We start from the raw sequence: 21051 nt of genomic DNA on the forward strand, positions 1-21051 counted from the left end.
CACTCCTAATGTCACTGTTTGAATTGTCTTAACTTGTATTGAATTTATTGTCTGTACATGTCCCCGCTTAATTGTAAAGTGCTGCGGAATATGTTGGCGCTATATAAATAAAAATTATTATTATTATTATTGTATACCTGACCGCCATTCTCAAGGCTGGAAACCGCAAATCCTCGCAGCGCACAGTGTAAGCTGTGGGAAGATTCAAAAGTCTGCAGTCACACAGAGTGACTGACTTTTTGTAACGTCGTAACCACATGTGGAGCTGTTTAGTTAATGTAGCGCCAGAGATCACCATCTACATACGTGACGCCTTTCCTTCTATTACTGGTCTTTTCGGTGTACAGGATGAGACCACTGAGGCCTGTGATCGGCTACAATGTTTATCTGTGTAGATGAGAATGACGCCACTGTGCCGTCTCCGGTTATGGTCCCCAGCTGTAGGTTTTATTGCGTAGCTGGGATTTGATTAACTCTGCCTGCAGTTGGGGCTCTTTAATATCCCATTGCACACGGGGGGGGACTGCGTGTATATGTACTTGTTATAACCTATATGTAAAGTTGCTAGCCATTTTGATGTTCTGCTTACAAAGACCCTTCCATTCTTTTAAGGCTACCGTTCACGTTCGTCACAAAGGAAGTCGCTGAGGCTACATGTGCATGTCTTCTAGCCCAGGCCGAGGAAGGAGAAAAGCTCTCGAAGTCCAAAGCTGCCACAGAGCGGATGATATTAGAGGAGTTTGGGCGTTGCTTAATGAGGGTAATTAACTCTGCAGGAAAAGCGAAAAGTGACCCTTGTCCTATGAGTTGTTGAACATGAGGCGTATGTACTGGCACGAGTAACCAGTGACTGTGAAAAGGAGAGGGTGCTTTCTCTGAGAATATGGAAATCGCTGCCGCCTCGTCCCACAATGTACGGATGACGCAGAAATCTTACTCGCAGAATGCGACAGTGACGTTCTCCATGTACATACAGAAAAATAGATTTTATCAGAAACTCTACTTTTAACTCTTGCAGTTGTCTTACCCGACTCTTAGCTTGTGCACAGGTGACAACCTCTCTTCCTCACCGGTGAATACAGATTTGTTCTTTGTCACGTTTTTCCTGATTTGAGCAAGTATTTTAATGTTTGTTTTCAATCACTGAGTGTCTTCTAATGGTCAGTTTTTGTTTTGCGGTCTGGAGTGGTAAGTTCCCAATGCTGTGCAGATTGCTGTGCTCCTGTAATCGCTTCCACACCATACTAATGGACTTGTAAAGTGACGGGTGGAGGAAGTAAGAGATGTAACATCGCAATGGTTGGCCGATGTTCTTTCATGTTGCCAATTCCACGGCAGAAGCACAAAACACAATATGGTGCATTACACAGGGACTAGTTTTATGATAAGTTTGATAACTGCTATTAACCTTTTTTCCCCTCCCCCCCTTTAATTCACTATATTAATTTGGACTTTTGGGAGTATTTGTTGGGATTATATCCAGTGAAATATATTGAGGGCAGCGAGTTAGAGATCTCTGTGCAGACTAAGTAAGATCCTACTCTGCTTAATATAATGGTAACATGACATGATGTGCAGCCAATAGAATGTTAGAATCATTTGGGAATTAATTGGCAATATTTTTGTATTAGAAATGAAAATATACTACACGATCTGAACCTCGGCAGAATGAGGTAAGCGTTCTCATGTACAGGATGGAGGACCTACCAGGACAAAAAGATGCTGCGGATCATTACATTTGTGTATATACCTGCTATTAGGTATGTATTTTGTATATCACTATAGGTCATTCACCAAGCTATGGCTGAAAACCAGCTTTTTGGTGAGTGGAGGCTCACACTCCCAAATTGGTACGTAATTGATCCACTCTTGCTTAACATGTATGTTGCCAGGAACCTCAACAGAACAAAACGCTGCATGGATCAGTTAAAGGGAATCTGACAGCTGATACATGCTGCCTGTGGATCAGGCACCATATATCAGATGCTGGCTGTATGATCTCAGTCAGGTACGCCTGACTCTGATAATGCTGCGGTGTTTCAGAGAAAAACATACTATATAAGCCACACCTTACCCTAGTCGGGAAGGGTAGTACCCGGCTTCTTCCCACCCTCTCCCCTGGAGTGACAGGTGCCTCCCTGTACATGCTCTCAAGGAGAGACCCGTCTCTCAAGGGGAACAGGCAAGGAAAACCCGTGTGGCTTAGTCCACAGCAGCATTCAAAGTATATATTTTTTATCACACACATGTCTGATACATGCTGCCTATGATGGAGTAGCATATATGAGCTGTTCCTTTAAGTGTTAATTTAGGGGTAGAAGCATGCATTTTCATTGCGTTCCTGTAGTAGGGATATGTCACTCATAAAAATGCAGTGAAGTGAGCCTTTGGTAGAGTAAGGTCTCTTGTACAATCAGATTACACAAAGGCTAAGATGGTGCTGCACATGCGGTCCACGTTGGTCTCGTGGTATATTCACCCGTGGGTTCAGAATAGTAAAAAAAAGTGCGTGCAAAAAAAAAAAAATGGCATCAGAATTTAAAAGGGATTTCTGGGGGTGAGATCTTTGGGAACCCTTCTGATCTAGAGACTAAAGGGGGTTTTACACATAGCGATATCGCTAGCAATATCGCTAAAGCGCCACCGATTTTGTGACGTGATTTTGTGCTAGCGATATCGCTATGTGTGATACTTACCTCCGACCGGCTCCCCCGCTGTCTGTCGCTGATCGCGTGAGATTGGGCAGCTCCATTTCTCGTCGGGCGCTTTCTGTGGTGCCGACGAGCGATGCGTGGACGCGGGCGGGAGTACGTCAGGATCGCCGCGTCTGAAAGGTAAGTAACGACCGCTGCTGCGTCGCTGTGAGATCTGCCTGTGTGGCAGCTCACTAGCGACCATTTAGCGATGCACCAGCGATCCTGACCGGGTCGGGATCACTGATGCATCGCTAAATGTAAAGGGGCCTTTAGGCTTTGAAGCATTGCCTACTGGACTGCCAGATAGCTTTGTAGTCAGCGGCCACCACTCTTAATTTAATGAGGCATGTCCGATCCCTGTTGGAGGGTGTCCCATTGGTCGGATCTTTGGCAATCAGCAAGTTATTACCAATCCTGTTTTATAGAACTTCCCAGATTCTCATTAATAAGTGGAAAACAAATCACTTTGAGAAGTTTTCTTCCTAGAGCAAAAAAAGGCCTTTCCCCATGTAACCATGTCTCCTAAACGTAACCACATTTGTTTTTAAAAGCTTTATTCTGTAATGTGGCTTGAGGAACACGAGCACTTAAATGACTCGCATATCAGATATTGAAACCCTTCTGTCTATAAACTCAACACCTTCACTGATTTGGCTTCTGTGCTTATCAACCGGTCACCACCCTCCTGAAGCGAAAGGGAAAGTTCTCCTGGCCGACCTCTAATTTCTCCCATCATGTTGTGTTCTAACTTTGTGTCTGTTGAAAGTGTATAAATGTAAACTAGTGTGTAGATTATCCCATGGGTTTTGCATTTTGTGTATGTTTTGTAGAACCACAACTATTAGCACTGTACATAATCTGTCCTTATCGCCCACTCTTGCACCTCTCGTCATGTGTATTTATACCTTGTGCAGAAAATGTGAATTTTAAAATGCAGTTGTAGATTATGTATACTGACTTTCTGGCTTGTGAAATTAAGTTGCAACTAATTCTATTCCAAGTATATGTTATTTTTCCTTTAATTATATTGTCTCTTTTTAAGTAGGTTTTTTTTGGAAGTGGCACAAAGCCCAAAGATTCAAGATGTTTCAGCTGTACATAAGAACCAGACACACAGCATTAGGAAGTGAGGTTTTCAGCTGCAATGTGGCCATAAAGTGTAAATGCCACCCCAGAACAACATCTTTTGTTATATAGACCGGTCAAGAAGTGGGTTTGGCGCTATTCTGCTAAAGCTTGAAAAGGTACCCACCATTTACAAACAATATTTCACTTTTCAAAAGTTTCCATCTGTTGGAATCTGGTGCTAATCGCTTCCTTCCACCCCCACATCATGATATTAGTGGGTGTCTGCACCCCACAGATTGAAACTTCTTGCATATCAAAACCTTTTTAAAAAGATTAGTACCAGTAGCTGTAAGAATGGCAGCATCCACAATTAAAAGGAAATTGCTACGCTACCAGGTTTAAGCTGCCTAACCTGAGTGCAGCAGGATGTTGAGACAGAGACTCTGAGGTCAGTGATGTGCATCCTTACTCAGCTTCTTGTTGTAGTTCTTAGAATCTCCTGATATAGTTGATTTGACCACTATTTTACTTTTTAGAACGCTACAGCCCCCAAGTGTATGCACTTTCTGGCTATGCACAGTGTACACAGAAAGTTGCCAATCAGGGGTGAGGTTATACAGATGTCAGCATTTAGAAAACTGGTAGATCAGCGCCAGATAAGTGATTTTAGCAAACTTGCAGCCAGAAGCTGACAAACAGGATAGCAAAAACCTGGTGACAGATTCCTTTTAACACGTGCACCACGCCGTCTGTCTAATGGGGCCTTATGCACCAGAATTAGACATTTCTTCCATTGAGATTTTATTTGGCACCGGATAGCATAAGAATAAAATAAGTACAGGGGGAGTCACTTTTCCTGCTTACCCAGATAATAGTGCACGTTCTCCCTTCCATTATAAGACTACCTCACAGGTAGGTGGTGGCGGTTTAGGTAGCAATTGAGCTGTAGCTTGAATACAGGTGTGTAGATTGGTATGGTTTTCAAGTAGGATAGTGCAGAATTCCCTGTTAATGTAGTGAATATTGATTAGTCTATTTGTAAACCATGTACACTGTGTTCCAAATTATTATGCAAAAAATATTTCCTCATATTTTCTCTAAATTACCTATATGAATTGCAGTCATTGTTATTTTCCAGTCATCTAATATTCAAGTATAATTGCAATGTTTTTGAACAAACTGCCTATGAAAACAGTATATTTTTAAAAATAAGAAACACTCAAAATGCATGTTCCAAATTATTATGCACAGCAGAGTTTCCAACTTTTTATTTTGAACAAAAAAATGGTCAATTGTGAAATTATAAGCATTATCAAGCTTATTACAGAATGAAATCAAACAGTTTTCAAGTCACAACTTTATTCTAGGTGATGTTACATTTGCACATAGGACCCCTTGTTGGAAAGAAGCTTCTGAACTCTCTCGTCCATTGAATTTGTCAGTTTTTGGATGGTTTGTGCTTCAATTGTTTTGCATGTGGACAGAATACCCTCCTAGAGCTGTTGCTTAGATGTGAACTGCCTCCCGCCATCATAGACACTCCTTTTGGTGATGCTCCAGAGGTTCTCAATGGGGTTGAGGTCAGGGGAAGATGGTGGCCACACCATAAGTTTGTCCTCCCATAGCAGCCAGAGATGCAGATGTGTTATTTGCAGCATGAGATGGTGCATTATCATGCATGAAAATGATCTTGCTGTGGGAAGGAAGTGCTGGTTTAGAAACTCCACATAGATTATGGAGTTCATCTTTACCCCTTCAGGGATCCAAAAGGGGCCGACAATCTCTCTCCCCATGATTCCAGCCCAAAACATTACTCCACCTCCTCCTTATTGACGCCTTAGCCGTGTTTTCATGGGGTGTCCATCAACCTGCCATCCTCCACTCCATCCATCTGGACCATCGAGCATTGCACGGCACTCATCGGTGAACAAAACAGTTTGGAAGTCAGTCTTCATGTATCGTTTGGCCCACTGGAGCCATTTCTGCTTGTGTGCAGTGGATAGAGGTGGTCGACAGGATGGCTTACGCATAGCTGCAAACCTTTGAAGGACCCTCATCTTGTTGTGTGGGGGATGTTGGAGGCACCAGCAGCTTCAAAAACTTGTCTGCTGCTATGACAAGGCATTTTTGCAGCTGCTCTTTTAACCTGATGCAATTGCCTGCTGGAAAGAGTCCTCAATTTTTCTTTTGCATGCACACGTGTGTGCTGGGAATCAGCTACATACTACTTGATTGTGCGATGATCACGATGAAGTGTCTTGGCAATGTTGATTGTAGTCATGCCTTGACCTAAATACTCCACAATTTGTTACTTCTCAGCAGCCGACACATCCTTTTTCTTTCCCATTTTGGCAAAAAATGTAGGCTGCTTAATAATGTGGAACAGCCTTCTTAAGTAGTCTTGCCTTTATTTGGACACACCTGCCAAACTACTTTGCACAGGTATCTACAATTGCTTTCAGTGCTATAAAGAGCCCTGACACAAATCACCATCAATGAGTTTAAATGACACACAAAATTCTAACCTCATCACTCTGAAACTTTTTGCATAATTTGGAACACAGTTTAGACATGCACTTGGCTGCAGTGTTTGGCCTTGATGTACCCCTGTATGGGATCCAACCCTCAGCTACATGGCCCTGCATGACCACAAAACCATTTCCATCTAATGGGGGGTGAGGAGCAGGGTGTGGTGATATTGGGAGTCTAGTCCATGGTGTGATCACTTGCTAGTGTGGGCTAAAACATAGAACACGGATCATGGCTGTAGCCAACAAAATGTTATTCTAGTTTGTCAGACCATGCACCACATACATGGTGTTGCTCATAGACCCATGTAAAGGTTAGCGGTGTGCCCTATACTATTGACCTTTGTTCTCAGGTGTAATAAAAGATTGAGGATGGGCAAAGAGTGTTTGATTTTCTACACAGGTGAGCAGAGATTTCAATTTTGTTTGTACATCAAAGAAATCCTTTCCCACACACTCTACAAAAAAAGCATTTTTACACATCCATCATTGTTCCTTTTAGGCAATTTTTAGTACCAAAATTATGGTGCAAAGCTCAAGATTGTGTTGGATGAATGATTAAGATGCAGCCAGTTAGAAACCTGCATGCGCCACAGTCATAAATCTGGTGCATATTCACATTCCCTCTTCTTGGTTTACCTTCTTGTATTGGGATTTAAGACAAAATACACTAGAGATATAAATCACTAAAGTGGTCTATGATAAATAGTATAAAATAAAAAAGCAATTGTTGTGCAAAGAAGAATGGCTGACCATTTGGAAACACTGAAACCAAAGGAATCACTTGAACAGCAAAAAAAAAAAAACTTCATACCATAAGTTTTATTAACAATTTGTGCCAAACATTACATCCTATCGACATTGATTTCTTAATAACACATTGGAGGGAAAAAGGGGAAAGGTGGTGATATTACATTTACCATCCAGTCACATTCTCCAAGTGCGAATCTACATATTTACTTAACTACAGTATTTAAACGAAAGGATAACCAATTCCATTTTTTATGAGATTGACATATTAATTGTGAAGTAAAATACCTTTATTAATAGTGGTAAGTTGTATATATGGTGCTCCCATAATAAAAAAAAGTTATATAACTGAAAACCACCACCTCAAAATGTTTGTTAAAAATTTATATTTTACCATAATCACCCATCAATACAGTAGCAGCTCTACAGGATGAAAAAAATTCTCTTAAGCAAAAATGCAATATCCACACAGTGCAACAAAAGTTTCTATAAAAAAAAAAAAATGCAGTATTGTGTAAAAACACAACCATATCACTGAGTAATATAACATAAGCAGTGCACAAAATTAATGTGAGGAAAACAATGCACAAAAACAGGGAATATGCAATATAAAAGTGAATATACCATAAAGAGCAAGTATGCACACAGGAGTCAGATACGCTACAAAGGTGACACTAATAGCAGATATTTTCACTACAATTCAAGTCATGCAAAGTGTATTACCTGAGGGGGGGTGATAGATGCAAAGCACACCCTGACGCACATTTCAGTTAACCCGATTGTTTTTTCTCTCACATTCTTTGTGCACTGCTTGTTATTATTACTCAGTGATATGGTTGTTTTACAACACTGCATTTTACAATTATTTTTTTGTATAAAATAACTCACTTCACCAATTGCTCTTTGGAGCTATTGCATTTTTACACAAGAAAATTTGTCCTGTAGAGCTGCTACTATATCAATGGGTGGTTATAGAAGAAAATAAATATACATATTGAGGTAGTGTTATATAAAAAAAATTTTTATTATGTGAGCACTTCCATATGTACAACTTACCACTAATAAATAAAAAGGTATTTTATTTACTTCACAAGGTTCTTTTTCTGTCCAAGTGATTCCTTTGGCTTCTTATATTGGAGCAGGACTAGTAATGTGTCCCTAAAGGTACTATTAAAGTGTCACTTGTGAACTGAGAAATCCCATTTTTCAACATGTAAATTATTAAACATAAGGGTGATTTTCTCTTTAATATAAAGGATAATGAAGCGTCAGACATTGGAGGTGTAAGAGAATAAAGGCCAGCATATTTTTGGAGTTTCTCAGTATAAACTGACTAATCCAGCTGCATCAATAAGTAACACACCGAGTTGGTTTAGGAAGACTGGCATGCTACAATTGGGGGACTTCTTGAATGCAGGGTTCTGGAACCATTGGGCTGCAACTGGAAAGTAGCTTACAAATCTAGAACTACACTTTTCAAACTTTGCTGTATTCATGATGTTCTTTGTTTAGAAAAATTATTCCCATGGAAAACTAATGTATAAAATGGGGAAATATTGTACATTAACACTTTTGAACAATAAACACGGAGTGGAGAATCACAAGCTCTTGGCCTCAGCCAGCTTACAGCATCATAGACTTCTAAATGCGTCTGTTCTGGTTCCGTAAAGCCGCTGCCCATCTTTTTATGCCATTGTTCTTTCAGCTTCGAAGATTTGGGAGAACCTCATCTTTTTCTAGTTGTGTGTACATCAAAAGTACAACAGAAATTTATATTTACTAGAACATCTAAAAGATACTTTCTATATTGTAAAAAGCAAAATTAAAAATCACTGAAATAAACATTTATACTATTCTGGCATGTGTGGTTTTAATTGTATGCTCACACTTTAATATCTTGGCAGGAAAATATGTCCACTACTGGACAAACCTTTATTAGCCATGTTATGCAACAGCTTCCTCCTAGTCTTTTTCTGAAACAAACATCAACTTGCTAAATTATGAAACCTTTTTCACGACTAAAGCCCTTAGATGCTTAACTTTTATCTAAAACTACAGCACATTTTGCATTTTTTATTTTATAACATATGGGGCTTTAATATGGCACCAAAACAGACTAAGCAACTTGTGTTAAGACCACCATATCATTGCTACATTATCCACTGCCACATAATCATACGTGTACACTATACCCAATAGATTGCTTAAAAGGATCAGTGTCAGAAGTTCTGACCTTATTAAACTGCTGACAGCACTAAATAGAAAGTGAACACCTACAGGACCTGCTAAAGCTTCATAAATACATCAAAAGTTACACCATCACAAGTACTTTGAGTTTGTCAACACTGTAGTGCCTTTGGCTGTTAACTTCTTCACCCCTGCTCAAGTGACTGCTGTAGTCATGCTTCTGGATAGATACTAGCCATGCAAGAACCATACCAAAGACAATTAGGAAACTGGAAGAAAATAAGCAAGTCTTATTTAAAACAAATTTGTGATTTTGATGAGTAGAAGGGATAAAGACCATGCCCAAGACAAGGTGGGACAGCATGGAGTTCTCAAAGTTGCAGCACTGTAGTGTACCACAAGGGGGCAGCACCACTGTATTGCACATACAGCAGGTATGTTTATGCTGTCCTGTATGAATGGGAGAAATTAGATGAACCACCAGCTTGTACCAAAAACAGATGTGTGTAGAACTAGGTTATGGGCACAAATCCCCTGTAAACCCCACACTGAAAGCATATCAACAATCCTAAAAAAAAATTAAAAAAAAAAAAATGGAGTGCACAGAACTTCCCTAAAACATGGCTCCATATGTTGGGGCACAAACCTGCCAAGCACCATCTACACAGTATGCACCATTAGTACATGGAGTCATTAAGTAGTATAGGCTTCACTTTAGTGTATGGCAGTGTGGAAAGTAATGAGACGCTTACAGTTTAGTTTTGCTTAAAGTAGAATTTTAATTGCAAAAGTCTGAGCTATATACACCTAGTACAATATGCATAGACAGCCTATTGAAAAGGCCAAACTTTGACAGCGCCGTAACGAGTCTTCAGTGGCACAAAATACAGTGGACATCATCTTCATTGAAGTATAATCTGGGGGGAAAAATTAGATTCATTAGCCCAAACTAAAAAGCATTAAAGGGGAATTTCCAGTGTACAAATTCTGAATTTTGACAGCATGTAGTGCACAATGTGCACTGGAATCAATGTAAAATATTACAACTACTTTTTTTTACTAAATTGTGCCAACAGGTTCTCTTTAACCCCTTCACTACCAAGGGTGGTTTGCACGTTAACTACCGGGCCAATTTTTACAATTCTGACCACTGTCCCTTTATGAGGTCATAACTCTGAAACGGTTCCATGGATCCCGGTGATTCTGACACTTTTTTCTCGTGACATATTGTACTTCATGTTAGTGGTAAAATTTCATTCATATAACTTGCGTTTATGAGAAAAACGGAAATTTGGCGAAAATTTTGAAAATTCCGCAATTTTCCAACTTTGAATTTTTATGCCCTTAAATCACAGAGATATGGCACACAAAAAAGTTAAGTAACATTTGCCACATGTTTACTTTATATCAGCACAATTTTGGAACCAAAATTTTTATTTGTTAGCAAGATATAAGGGTTAAAAGTTGACCAGCGATCTCTCATTTTTGCAACACCATTTTATTTTTACGGACCACATCACATTTGAAGCCACTTTAAGGGGTCTATATGATAGAAAATACCCAAAAGTGACACCATTCTAAAAACTGCACCCCTTAAGGTGCTCAAACCATATTCAAGAAGTTTATTAACCCTTCAGGTGCGTCACAGGAATTTTTTGAAGATTTAAAAAAAATTAACATTTAACTTTTTTTCACAAAAAAAAATTACTTCAGGTTCAATTTTTTTTATTTTACCAAGTATAACAGGAGAAATTGGACTGCAAAAATTGTGCAATTTGTCCTGAGTACGCTGATACCCAATATGTGGGGGGGGAACCACTGTTTCGGCGCATGGCAGAGCTCAGAAGGGAAGGAGCGCCGTTTGACTTTTTCAATGCAAAATTGGCTGGAATTCTGATCGGACGCCATGTCGCGTTTGGAGAGCCCCTGATGTACCTAAACAGTGGAAACCCCCCACAAGTGACCCCTTTTTGAAACTAGACCCCCTAAGGAACTTATCTAGATATGTGGTGAGAACTTTGAACCCACAAGGGCTTCACAGAAGTTTATAATGCACAGCGGTACAATTAAAAAATCATTTTTTCCACAAAATGATCTTTTCACCCCCAATTTTTATTTTCCCAAGGGTAACAGGACGCTAAAAGTTATTGTGCAATTTGTCCTGAGTACGCTGATACCCCATATGTGGGTGTAAATGACTATTTGGGCACATGGCAGAGCTCAGAAGGCAAGCAGCGCCATTTGACTTTTTTGGCTGGAATTGAGATCAGACACCATGTCGCGTTTGGAAAGCCCCTGATGTACCAAAACAGTGGAAACCCCCACAAATGACCCCATTAAGGAACTTACCTAGATGTGTGGTGAGAACTTTGAACCCCCAAGTACTTCACAGAAGTTTTTAACGCCCAGGTGTGAAAATAAAAAATTTTTTCCACAAAATTTTTATTTTCCTAAGGGCAACAGGAGAAATAGGACCCCAAAAGTTGTTTTGCAAATTGTCCTGATTAGGCAGATACCCCATATGAGGGGGTAAAACACTGTTTGGGTGCATGGCAGGGCTTGGAAGGGAAGGAGCACCATTTGACTTTTTCAACGCAGAATTGGCTGGAATTGAGATCAGATGCCATGTTGCGTTTGGAGAGCACCTGATGTGCGCAAATAGTGGAAACCCCCAATTCTAGCCCTAGCCCTAACCCTAATGGGAAAATGGAAATAAATACATTTTTTTTATTTATTATTTTTCCCTAACTAAGGTGGTGATAACGGGGGGTTTGATTTACTATTTATGGCGGTTTTTATGTTTGACAGCTGTCGCACGCTAAAAGACGCTTTTTATTGTAAAAATAGTTTTTGCATCACCACATATTGAGAGCTATAATTTTTCCATATTTTGACCCACCGAGTCATGTGAGGTCTTATTTTTTGCGGGACGAGTTGACGCTTTTATTGGCATCATGTTCGGGCATGTGACATTTTTTGATCGCTTTTTATTTCGTTTTTTGGGACGCAGAATTTACAAAAAACAGCGTTTCATGTCTCTGGAGACAAAAAACGTTACAGTAGCCGTTTTTTCCAGACGCCGGAATGAGACAAGTTGCCGGATCCGGCAAAAAAACGGATGAAACGCAATGCCATCCGGCACGATCCGGCGCTAATGCAAGTCAATGGGGAAAAACTGGATCCGGCATTGCATTTTGCCGGATCCGGTTTTACAAAAAAAAGCCGGATCGCGCCTGAAGGCAAAAAACTGGTGTGTGAAAGAGGCCTTAAGGTTTTACCCCTTTTCTGTCTTCAGAAAATTTGTTCCATAGCAGTTTGGTGAAACATACAAAAAACACGCTTAAATTGTGCTTTACGTTCCACCCCTGGGTCCAGCACTAAATCTCCAAGGCTGCAGCCAGCTGGTAAGGGCAGACACTTGTGCTGTCAGCCTTGTCAATGCTGCTAAACTTACAGATTAGGCTAATTTCACACTAGCGTTGAGGAGCAGCGGAAGATCGCCATGAAGCTCTGCCCCCTGCCACGCCTCCTCCAGCAGCACCACCTATGGGCGCATGACGCTGCATGCATCTTTAGCATTGGGTACGCAGGCATGCTTTTGCCACCACATGCATCCTTTGGACAGTGCGCCGGCCGCACCAAATGCATCACGATGTGTTTGACGTAGGTCGGCACACCGTCAAAAGGACGCATGCACTGGCAAAAGCATGCCTGCACACGGCCTTCGTACCCAATGCTAAACATAGGGTACGCAGGTCGCATGCAGCAGCATGCGCCCATAGGCGGAGCTGACCGGAGGAGGCTTGAAAGGGGGCAGAGCTTCACAGCAAGCATCCGCTGCACCTCAAAACGCTAGTGTGAAACTAGCCTTAGCTGCAAGCAACAGGAATATTCATAGACCCATCTCACTACCTGTGCACTTGACCCGATCCCACTTCATCCCAAACCTCACCAGTCTTCTTCCCAACCCTAACCCATCTCTTCAACCTATCACTAAAAACTGGTGTTTTCCCCTCAAGCTTTAAACATGCCTCAATCACACCTATCCTCAAAAAGCCCTCTTGACCCATCCTCTGTATCTAGCTATCGCCCTATATCACTTCTCCCTTTTGCCTCAAAACTACTGGAACACGTCCATCTTGAACTATCCTCCCACCTCTCTTCTTGCTCCCTCCTTGACCACACCACTCCACTGAAACTGCCCTAACTAAGGTCACCAGTGACCTACTAGCCGCCAAGGCCAAGCGACACTACTCTGTCCTCCTCCTGGACCTGTCCTCTGCCTTTGACATAGTGGACCATTCCCCAATTACTACAGACCCTCTCATCTCTTGGTATCACAGACTTGGCCCTATCTTGGATTGCATCATACCTAGCAGACCGGACATTCAGCGTCCCCCATTCGCACACCACCTCCTCACCGCGCCGCCCCCTATCCGTCGGAGTCCCGCAAGGTTCAGTCCTAGGGCCCCTGCTCTTCTCAGTTTACACCTTCAGCTTCAGACACCTCATAGAATCTCATGGCTTTCAGTATCATCTCTATGCTGATGACAGATCTACATCTCTGGACCAGATATCACCTCCCTACTAAACAGAATCCCTCAATGTCTGTCTGCCATTTCATCCTTCTCCACTAGATTTCTAAAACTTAATATGGACAAAACAGAATTAATCTTTCACCCATCTCACGTGACCCCCCAACAGACCTATCCATTAAAGTTAATGGCTGCCACGCTCTCCAGTCCCACAAGCTCACTGCCTCGGGGTTATCCTTGACACTGATCTCTTTCAAACCACATATCCAAGCCCTTTCCGCTTCCTGCCTACTTCAACTCAAAAATATTTCACAGATCAGTACATTCCTCAACCAAGAATCTGCAAAACCCCTAGTCCATGCCCTCATCATCTCCCACCTTGACTACTGCAACCTCCTGCTCTGTAGCCTCTCCTCTAACACTCCTGCACCCCTCCAATCTGTTCTTAACTGCTGCCTGGCTAATCCACCTGTCCCCCTGCTATTCCCCAGCCTCTCCCCTCTGTCAATCCCTGCACTGGCTCCCCATTACCCAAAGACTCCAGTTCAAAACCCTAACCATGACATACAAAGCCATCCACAACCTGAGTCCTCCGTACATCTGTGACCTAGTCTCCCGGTACTTACCTGCACGAAACCTCCTTTTGTACTCTCTCTCTCCACAATCGCATACAAGATTTCTCCCGCACATCCCCTCTACTCTGGAACTCTACCACAACATATCACTCTCGCCTACCATGGAAACCTTCAAAAAACTTGAAGACCTACCTCTTCCGACAAGCCTACAACTTGCAGTAACCACCGATCCACCAAACCGCTGCACGCCCAGCTCTACCCTCACCTACTGTATCCTCACCCATCCCATTGTAGATTGTGAGCCCTCGTGGGCAGGGTCCTCTCTCATCCTGTACCAGTCATTGTTAAGGATTGCTGTACTTGTATGTATACCCCTCCTCACATGTAAAGCACCATGGAATAAATGGCACTATAATAGTAGACCCAGAGATTAAGAGATAGTAGATTTGAGATAGATTTAGTAGATTAAGAGATAGTAGACCCAGAGATTAAGGCTGCACAAGGGTTAAAATATATTTTATAAAGGAGATGCACTGAAACCCCCCACACCCCCAAAAAGGAAACACATTACGCTGCAGTAAACATGCAGGACAACCAACACAATTTACGTTCCATTGATCAAACATTACCTGCAGATTGTAGGATACTTGGTTTCAGCCTACAATAAAATAACAGCAAACAATGAAGTGCTACTAACAGTAAAACAGTAAATTTTTTTTTTTTTAGAATTTTTTAAAAATTGTCCTCATATGTAAAATAAAAATGAATCATGTGTATCATAATGTGAACAGCAGTATAAGGTTTTAATCATTGGACAGAAGTAAAACCAGAAGAGTGATTACTAGTTCCACATTGAGAGGACATTTTAGGTCTTGGCCCACCTCAATCTCATTACCTTTGTGAAAACGCTCTCCAGTACTTTGAGTCATTGTCTCCAATTCACCATCACACCAGGAAGCTTGAACAGAAAGGGAAAAATACAACTTTAGTGCATCCCGAGAAAGCTAAACCATGGAGTTATGGAGCAAGATCCCATTTCCCTACCTGGGGAACGCTAAACAGGTACATTTATGATAAGCTCACTAAACAGAACCTAAAGTCACCAGTTATATTAGAATATACTACTACAGGCCAAGCATCCAGAAAACTGGGCTGAACTCACGTGCCCGACCAGAGCAGAAATGGCATTTTGCTGTGGTCTTTGGCCAGGTTGGTAAGGGGTTTTAAAGCATGACACCAACATGACTTACCGGTGTACTGGGAGACAGGAAAAAAGCCCCAGAATTCTAACATTGTTTTTGCGACTACATTGTGTGGTATAAAGGGACAGGCAGATGATTCTCCGTCTGATTAGAAATGCCAAACTTGTTCAGTTTTTTATCTTTGTGGTGAAATGTATTTGTTTTTTGCTTGTGTTGCCATTTTCTGAGACCCATAACACTTTCATTTTTTGGTCGATAGCATTGTGTTCGGGCTTAGTCTTGCAGGGCGAGACATTTTGTAGGTAGCATTTTGGCCAGTTTTTACAGCATTTTGTAAAGTATTGCAGTGACCAAAAAACTTTATTTTTAATGTGGGGGGAAGGGGGTGACATTTAACATTACCATTAGTCTCCTTCGGGCCTTACACCTGCAATTGTCATACCGCTTGTATTATAAAAAGCAATACCACAGTATTGCTGCATATAGTAAAAATCACAGTCTTTTGAATCTGGACACAGGCAGAGTTTCGACGCTGTTCAGTCATAACAGGCACAGAACTCTTCAGACCCCCAATTTTCACAGTAATCCAGAGCCCCCACAAGTGTCACAGGAGCACATGGAATGATCTGACCCCACGGCAACAAGCTGCTATAAGCAGGACAGCATCATTTAACAGGTTAACAAGCTGAGCTCTGCTCCAACCATGGCTGTTAGTGGCAGGTTCTGGCTGTAAGCCATTAACTGCTAGGTGTGGGGCGAGCTCACCCCAAGAGCCCGCTCCATACACCCCCCTACCAACTTGCACTGCACATAAATGATGGATGTTGACAATGACAAGAATCTACTTTTGATTATTCCAAGTATTTGGTTATGACAAAACTATTGATAGTCATGTGGATTACACATGTGTTGTTACCTGCCTTTGATGCAATTATATGGTCAAAATTACACAGTAAAACAAACTTAGACTTCTATAAATCACATCCACTTTTGTTGGAACTTTAAAACACTGTTTACTGAGCAACAGAACTACAGTGTCAAAAACTCATCGTAGGCAAGTTCCCACAATGAGTTTGGGGCTGCACATAAAGCCTTACATGTTTGGGGTTGGCACAGGCTGGAGATCACTGGTCTAAAGAAACTTTAAAAAGGTTTGTTAACTGGACAACTCTTGTTAGAATGGTTCCATAACAGGGTATTCTGCTTCAGGGTTACCAAGTTTACTGCTTTACTTTGTGGAGAAACTTAGCAACTATAATTTGTCACTGATCCACCCTCATAAGCAAATGATGCTCAAGTGCTCTGGGTGTGACCAGAGCACTTCATGAACCTCTGCCTTTGACAGATTCCTTTAAATCCCCTTAAATGTATCACCCAATTTCATATTGATAACATACCCCTCCAATCCTAAAGTTTAACAAAATGTGCCATATACTCATGTTCAGCAATATTATCTATAATATAGTTAGCCCAAGTATATACAACCAGTCAGAAACAGCCTCTATTTTCAGCACATGCAATGCATCAGATGGCTAAATCATCATTGGTCAAGCATTAGCAATTTCTGTTAGACATTACAAAGAGAACCTACCTTTCGAGAACCCTGCCCGTGTGACAATAGCAGCCGTTTATCAGGTCCTGTCAAAAGTAATGAAACACGTTAGCAAGCCAACATCCATCAAAATCCATTAACCATATAACCATTTTTGTACTACTGTCAACTAGTTTTCTGTATTCGCCAAGGTGGAACTCATTTACCATTCAAAGGGGTTGTCACAGCCTCGTCAATTGTATCAACCACATTTATGATAGTGATACAGGAGAAAGGCACATATAAATGCCATACCTTTCTAAGCTACAGCTTAGCACAAACAATGGACGAGTTTCAAATATGGTACAATTGTACATTGCACGGATACTAATGGTGGCATTGCACAATACCCATCTTGCCAACAGAATCTCATGAGACTTGTCTGGAAAGATGCTCTGCATGACCATCTCCATGGGTGAGCTGCAGGCATCTGTGCACACAGTGGGCATGGGGTTTCTTGAAATCCCATCCACTATGCTGTAACATTTGGATGCTGCAGGTTGGACACTGCACAAGTACGCAGCGTCTGATTGTGTGCATATACCCTCACAAGCCAGATCACATTAAATATGCCACTACTTCCCTAAAGACAGTTTCACTCTATGATCAGTCTGTTGAAATCACAGGACCTTATTAACAATAGTTTCTTCTACAAACAACTTTTCACAGTCATCCTCAGCCAGTTAAGAGTTAATCATGCTTAAATCATGATGTGAACAGCAGTAAAAAGGCTTCATCACTGGATGCTGGAAACAAATGAGGCATTTGGATGTCATTGGCAACACAACTTGGCATACTAAAGAAAATAAAAGAGCATTACCCGATTTGTTCGTTTTGGGAGTAATTGCGGTGGACTCGTCATGGTGGCTTGTGGAACTCTTGCTCCGGTATGATCACAATAGACTCCATCTGAAAAAGAAAATGGATTAATCAAAGGGTTTTAGAATTGTTAAGAATGATCAATCTCTAGAGCACATCCTCATAATTCAAGAGTGTAATCACAGCAGTCATGATGTGAACAGCAGAAATGAATTTTAATCATTGGATGTGCAACAGAAATTAAGGACTGCTTGCCAACAGATCAACAGGAACAGTCTGAGTTTTTGCTTGTATTTCACTGCTGAAAGCAATGACATGCTCCATGGCCAAAAGTCCACGCATAGAACAAAACCCTGACGACAAGAAAAAAAAAAAAAAAAAAAAAGTGCGCCGGAGACTTTTCTGGTACTGCAAAATGCAGCTGAAAATTAGCATAAAAAAAGCAGCTAAAACACCTAGTGTGAACTTGGCCTAAGGGGTTTCTTTAGGTGTATTTACTGACAGGTATACTGAACAGTATAAAAGCATTGCAATGCATCATACCAAGGATAATCGTCACCTTACCAATTTTACCACATGCTAAATGACAAAAAATACCCAAATTGCTGGTTTTTGTTCATTCTGCCTACCAAAATTCAGATTATAGTGATCAAAAAGGTCACGTGACAAAATTAGTAACAATAAAGATGTCAACTCATCCCACAAAAAAAACAAGCCCTTACATGGACGGTCAGCAGAAAAATTATAGCTTTAAAGATATGGTGATGCAAAAGATTGTCTTTGCAATAAAAAGCATCTTTAAGGCTGTGTGCACACGTAGCGATTTTTAAGCGTTTTTTGCCGCGATTTTCGGCGCGAAAACGCTTAAAAATCGTGTACAGAACGCCCCCCATGCATTCCTATGGCATTCCGCACATGCTGTGCTAATGCTGCGCTTTTTTCCGCGGCGGAATCGCATCGCGGAAAAAATCGCAGCATGCTCATTCTTTATGCGGAATCGCAAAGAATTGCCGCAATTCCGCACCCATAGGAATTCATGAGAATCGCTTACTTCCCGCATGTGGCTATGCCCACCATGCGGGAAGTTAAGCGTCTCATGTGCGGTTGGTACCCACGGTGTGGAGGAGAGGAGACTGTCCTCCAGGCCCTGGGTACCATACCCCTGTAAAAAAAAAAATAAAAAAAAAAAAAAAAAAAATCGGGGTATATTTACCTTCCGACGTCCCGCGATGCATTCCCGGGCCTCAGCGTTCCCAGTAATGCCTTGCGGCAAGGTCCTGTGATGACGTGGTCTCGCGAGATCGCTATAGCAACGCGAGACTACCTCATCACAGGTCTCGCAAAGCATTACTGGGAACGCTGAGGCCCGGGAATACAGCGCGGGACGCCGGAAGGTAAATATACCCCGATTTTATTTTTTTTAGCATTTTAACATCCTATCTTTTACTATTGATGCCGCATAGGCGGCCTCAATAGTAAAAACCTGCTCACACTTGTCAAACACTATGTTTGACGAGTGTGACCAACCTGTCAATCACTTTCCAAGCGATGCTTCAAATCGCATGGAAAGTGCTTGAATATCGCACGCGAAAATCGCGATCATAATCGCGGTAAAATCGCGTGGAAAAAAACGCGCGATTTCTGGGAAGGAGTCCGGTTTTTAGTAAGCGTTTTAAAACGCTACATGTGCACATAGCCTTAGTGTGACAAGAGCCAAATGTAAAAACGATATAAATCGGGTTTTCACTGTAATCACACCAACCCTAAGAATAAAGTCACCTAATCACTTGAACTGCACGAGGAATGATGTAAATAAAGAAAACCAACTATGGTATTCACCTGCTGTTTTGTTCAATATGCCCCGGCTCACATTTATCCTGCGCCATATATTGAGCGCTTAGGCTGTGTTCACACACAGCTTTTTTTTAGCGGATTTGCCAATAAACACGCTAAAAATAAACTTCCCATTCATTTCTATGCATTTTGCAATTTGTGCATATTGATGCATTTTTTACCGCGAAAAAACTGCAGCATGCTCATTAATTTCGCAGATTTTTTTTACATTTCTGGCTAGTTCTATGTGTCAGGAACCACGCGGAAAAAACGCGAGTTTCGGCGCAAAAACTCAAAGAAAAAACCTGCGGTTTCTGGGAAGGGAGTCAGGTTTTTAAACAGAAATTTTCTGCTACATGTGCACATGTGCTCAGCATAGAGCACAGTATAAGTGTGATCCAAAGTGCAATATATATTTCCAATAAAAAAATACAATCCACCAAAAAAAAAAAAAAAGTCCACACTGAGGGGACACCCACAGAGTCAAAGTTATCACTCCACCAGTAGATAAATTCCCAAAAAGGATATAATTCTCAAAATGTGGTCACTTGAGGGGGGACTCAGCTCTTCTAGCACTTTAGGGGCTCTGTATATGGAGTCCGCAAACTGTTCTAGAAAAATATTTGCTCCAGGAGAAAAACCGCCATCCCTCCATATGGCTACGTAGTACTGTACAGCCACTTATGGGGCATGTCTACATTCAGCTGAAGTTGTAGGATAAAGCTGGTGCCATTTTAACCCATTTCTCAGTGTGAAAATGTAAGATATGAGGCAAGGTTAGGGTTAAAAGGGTAGTTTTTTCACCACCCAATGGTATAAGGTTCTGTTACACACCCGTTGTGTCAATATGATCACTGCATCCCTAGATGAACTCTGAGAGGTGTAGTTCATAAAATGGGGTCAATTATGGGGTTGTTCTGCTACCTCAGGGGCTCTGTCAGGGGATCATGGTGACTGCAAACCAGAACAGTAACACCTGCACTAGAATATTTAGTTCCTTCCATTCAAAAGTTTCCAAAATCCGTGTAAGCCCATAGGCCAAGGCTCCTCAGCCACTGTCACACACACAGCCCAGCAGAGCACTCACCTCCACTTCCTCCTACAGCCAGGCTAGAAAAGGCCGTCCAGCCCGAAACCACGAGCTTATAAGCGTAGAACGTACTCGGGTCACGTGTGCAACGTCACTTCCAAGAATCTGAGCAGGAAGTTATGTACGTCATTTCCTGTGTGTACACGGCGGCCATGTTTGTTTCTGGTATTGGGATTC

At 41.6% G+C, this 21051-nt stretch overlaps 1 protein-coding gene and 1 long non-coding RNA gene across 3 annotated transcripts in view; one reads left to right on the plus strand and one right to left on the minus strand.

The window, feature by feature from the left end:
* Window positions 1-8897, plus strand: part of LIN54 (lin-54 DREAM MuvB core complex component) — a 60961-nt gene extending 52064 nt beyond the window's left edge. Inside the window, exon 14 of the mRNA XM_073542845.1 lies at window positions 613-8897. Coding sequence (XP_073398946.1) covers window positions 613-814 — 202 coding nt within the window. The 3' untranslated portion in view covers window positions 815-8897. The remainder of the gene's footprint in view (window positions 1-612) is intronic.
* Window positions 8898-9983: 1086 nt separating this feature from the next.
* Window positions 9984-20995, minus strand: LOC141047652 (uncharacterized). Of its 2 annotated transcripts, none has more exons than XR_012219872.1 (6): window positions 20872-20995; window positions 17953-18041; window positions 17133-17179; window positions 15235-15297; window positions 14969-14997; window positions 9984-10146 (listed from the first exon to the last, which is right to left on the minus strand). It is a non-coding gene; the product is annotated as an uncharacterized lncRNA (long non-coding RNA). The 2 variants fall into 2 exon arrangements; XR_012219875.1 differs by lacking the exon at window positions 20872-20995 and adding an exon at window positions 20709-20731.
* Window positions 20996-21051: the final 56 nt, after the last annotated feature.

The sequence above is a fragment of the Dendrobates tinctorius genome, unplaced genomic scaffold (genome assembly GCF_039654945.1).
Source record: "Dendrobates tinctorius isolate UK_male_01 unplaced genomic scaffold, ASM3965494v1 ptg000011l, whole genome shotgun sequence".
NCBI classification, from domain to species: Eukaryota; Metazoa; Chordata; class Amphibia; order Anura; family Dendrobatidae; genus Dendrobates; species Dendrobates tinctorius.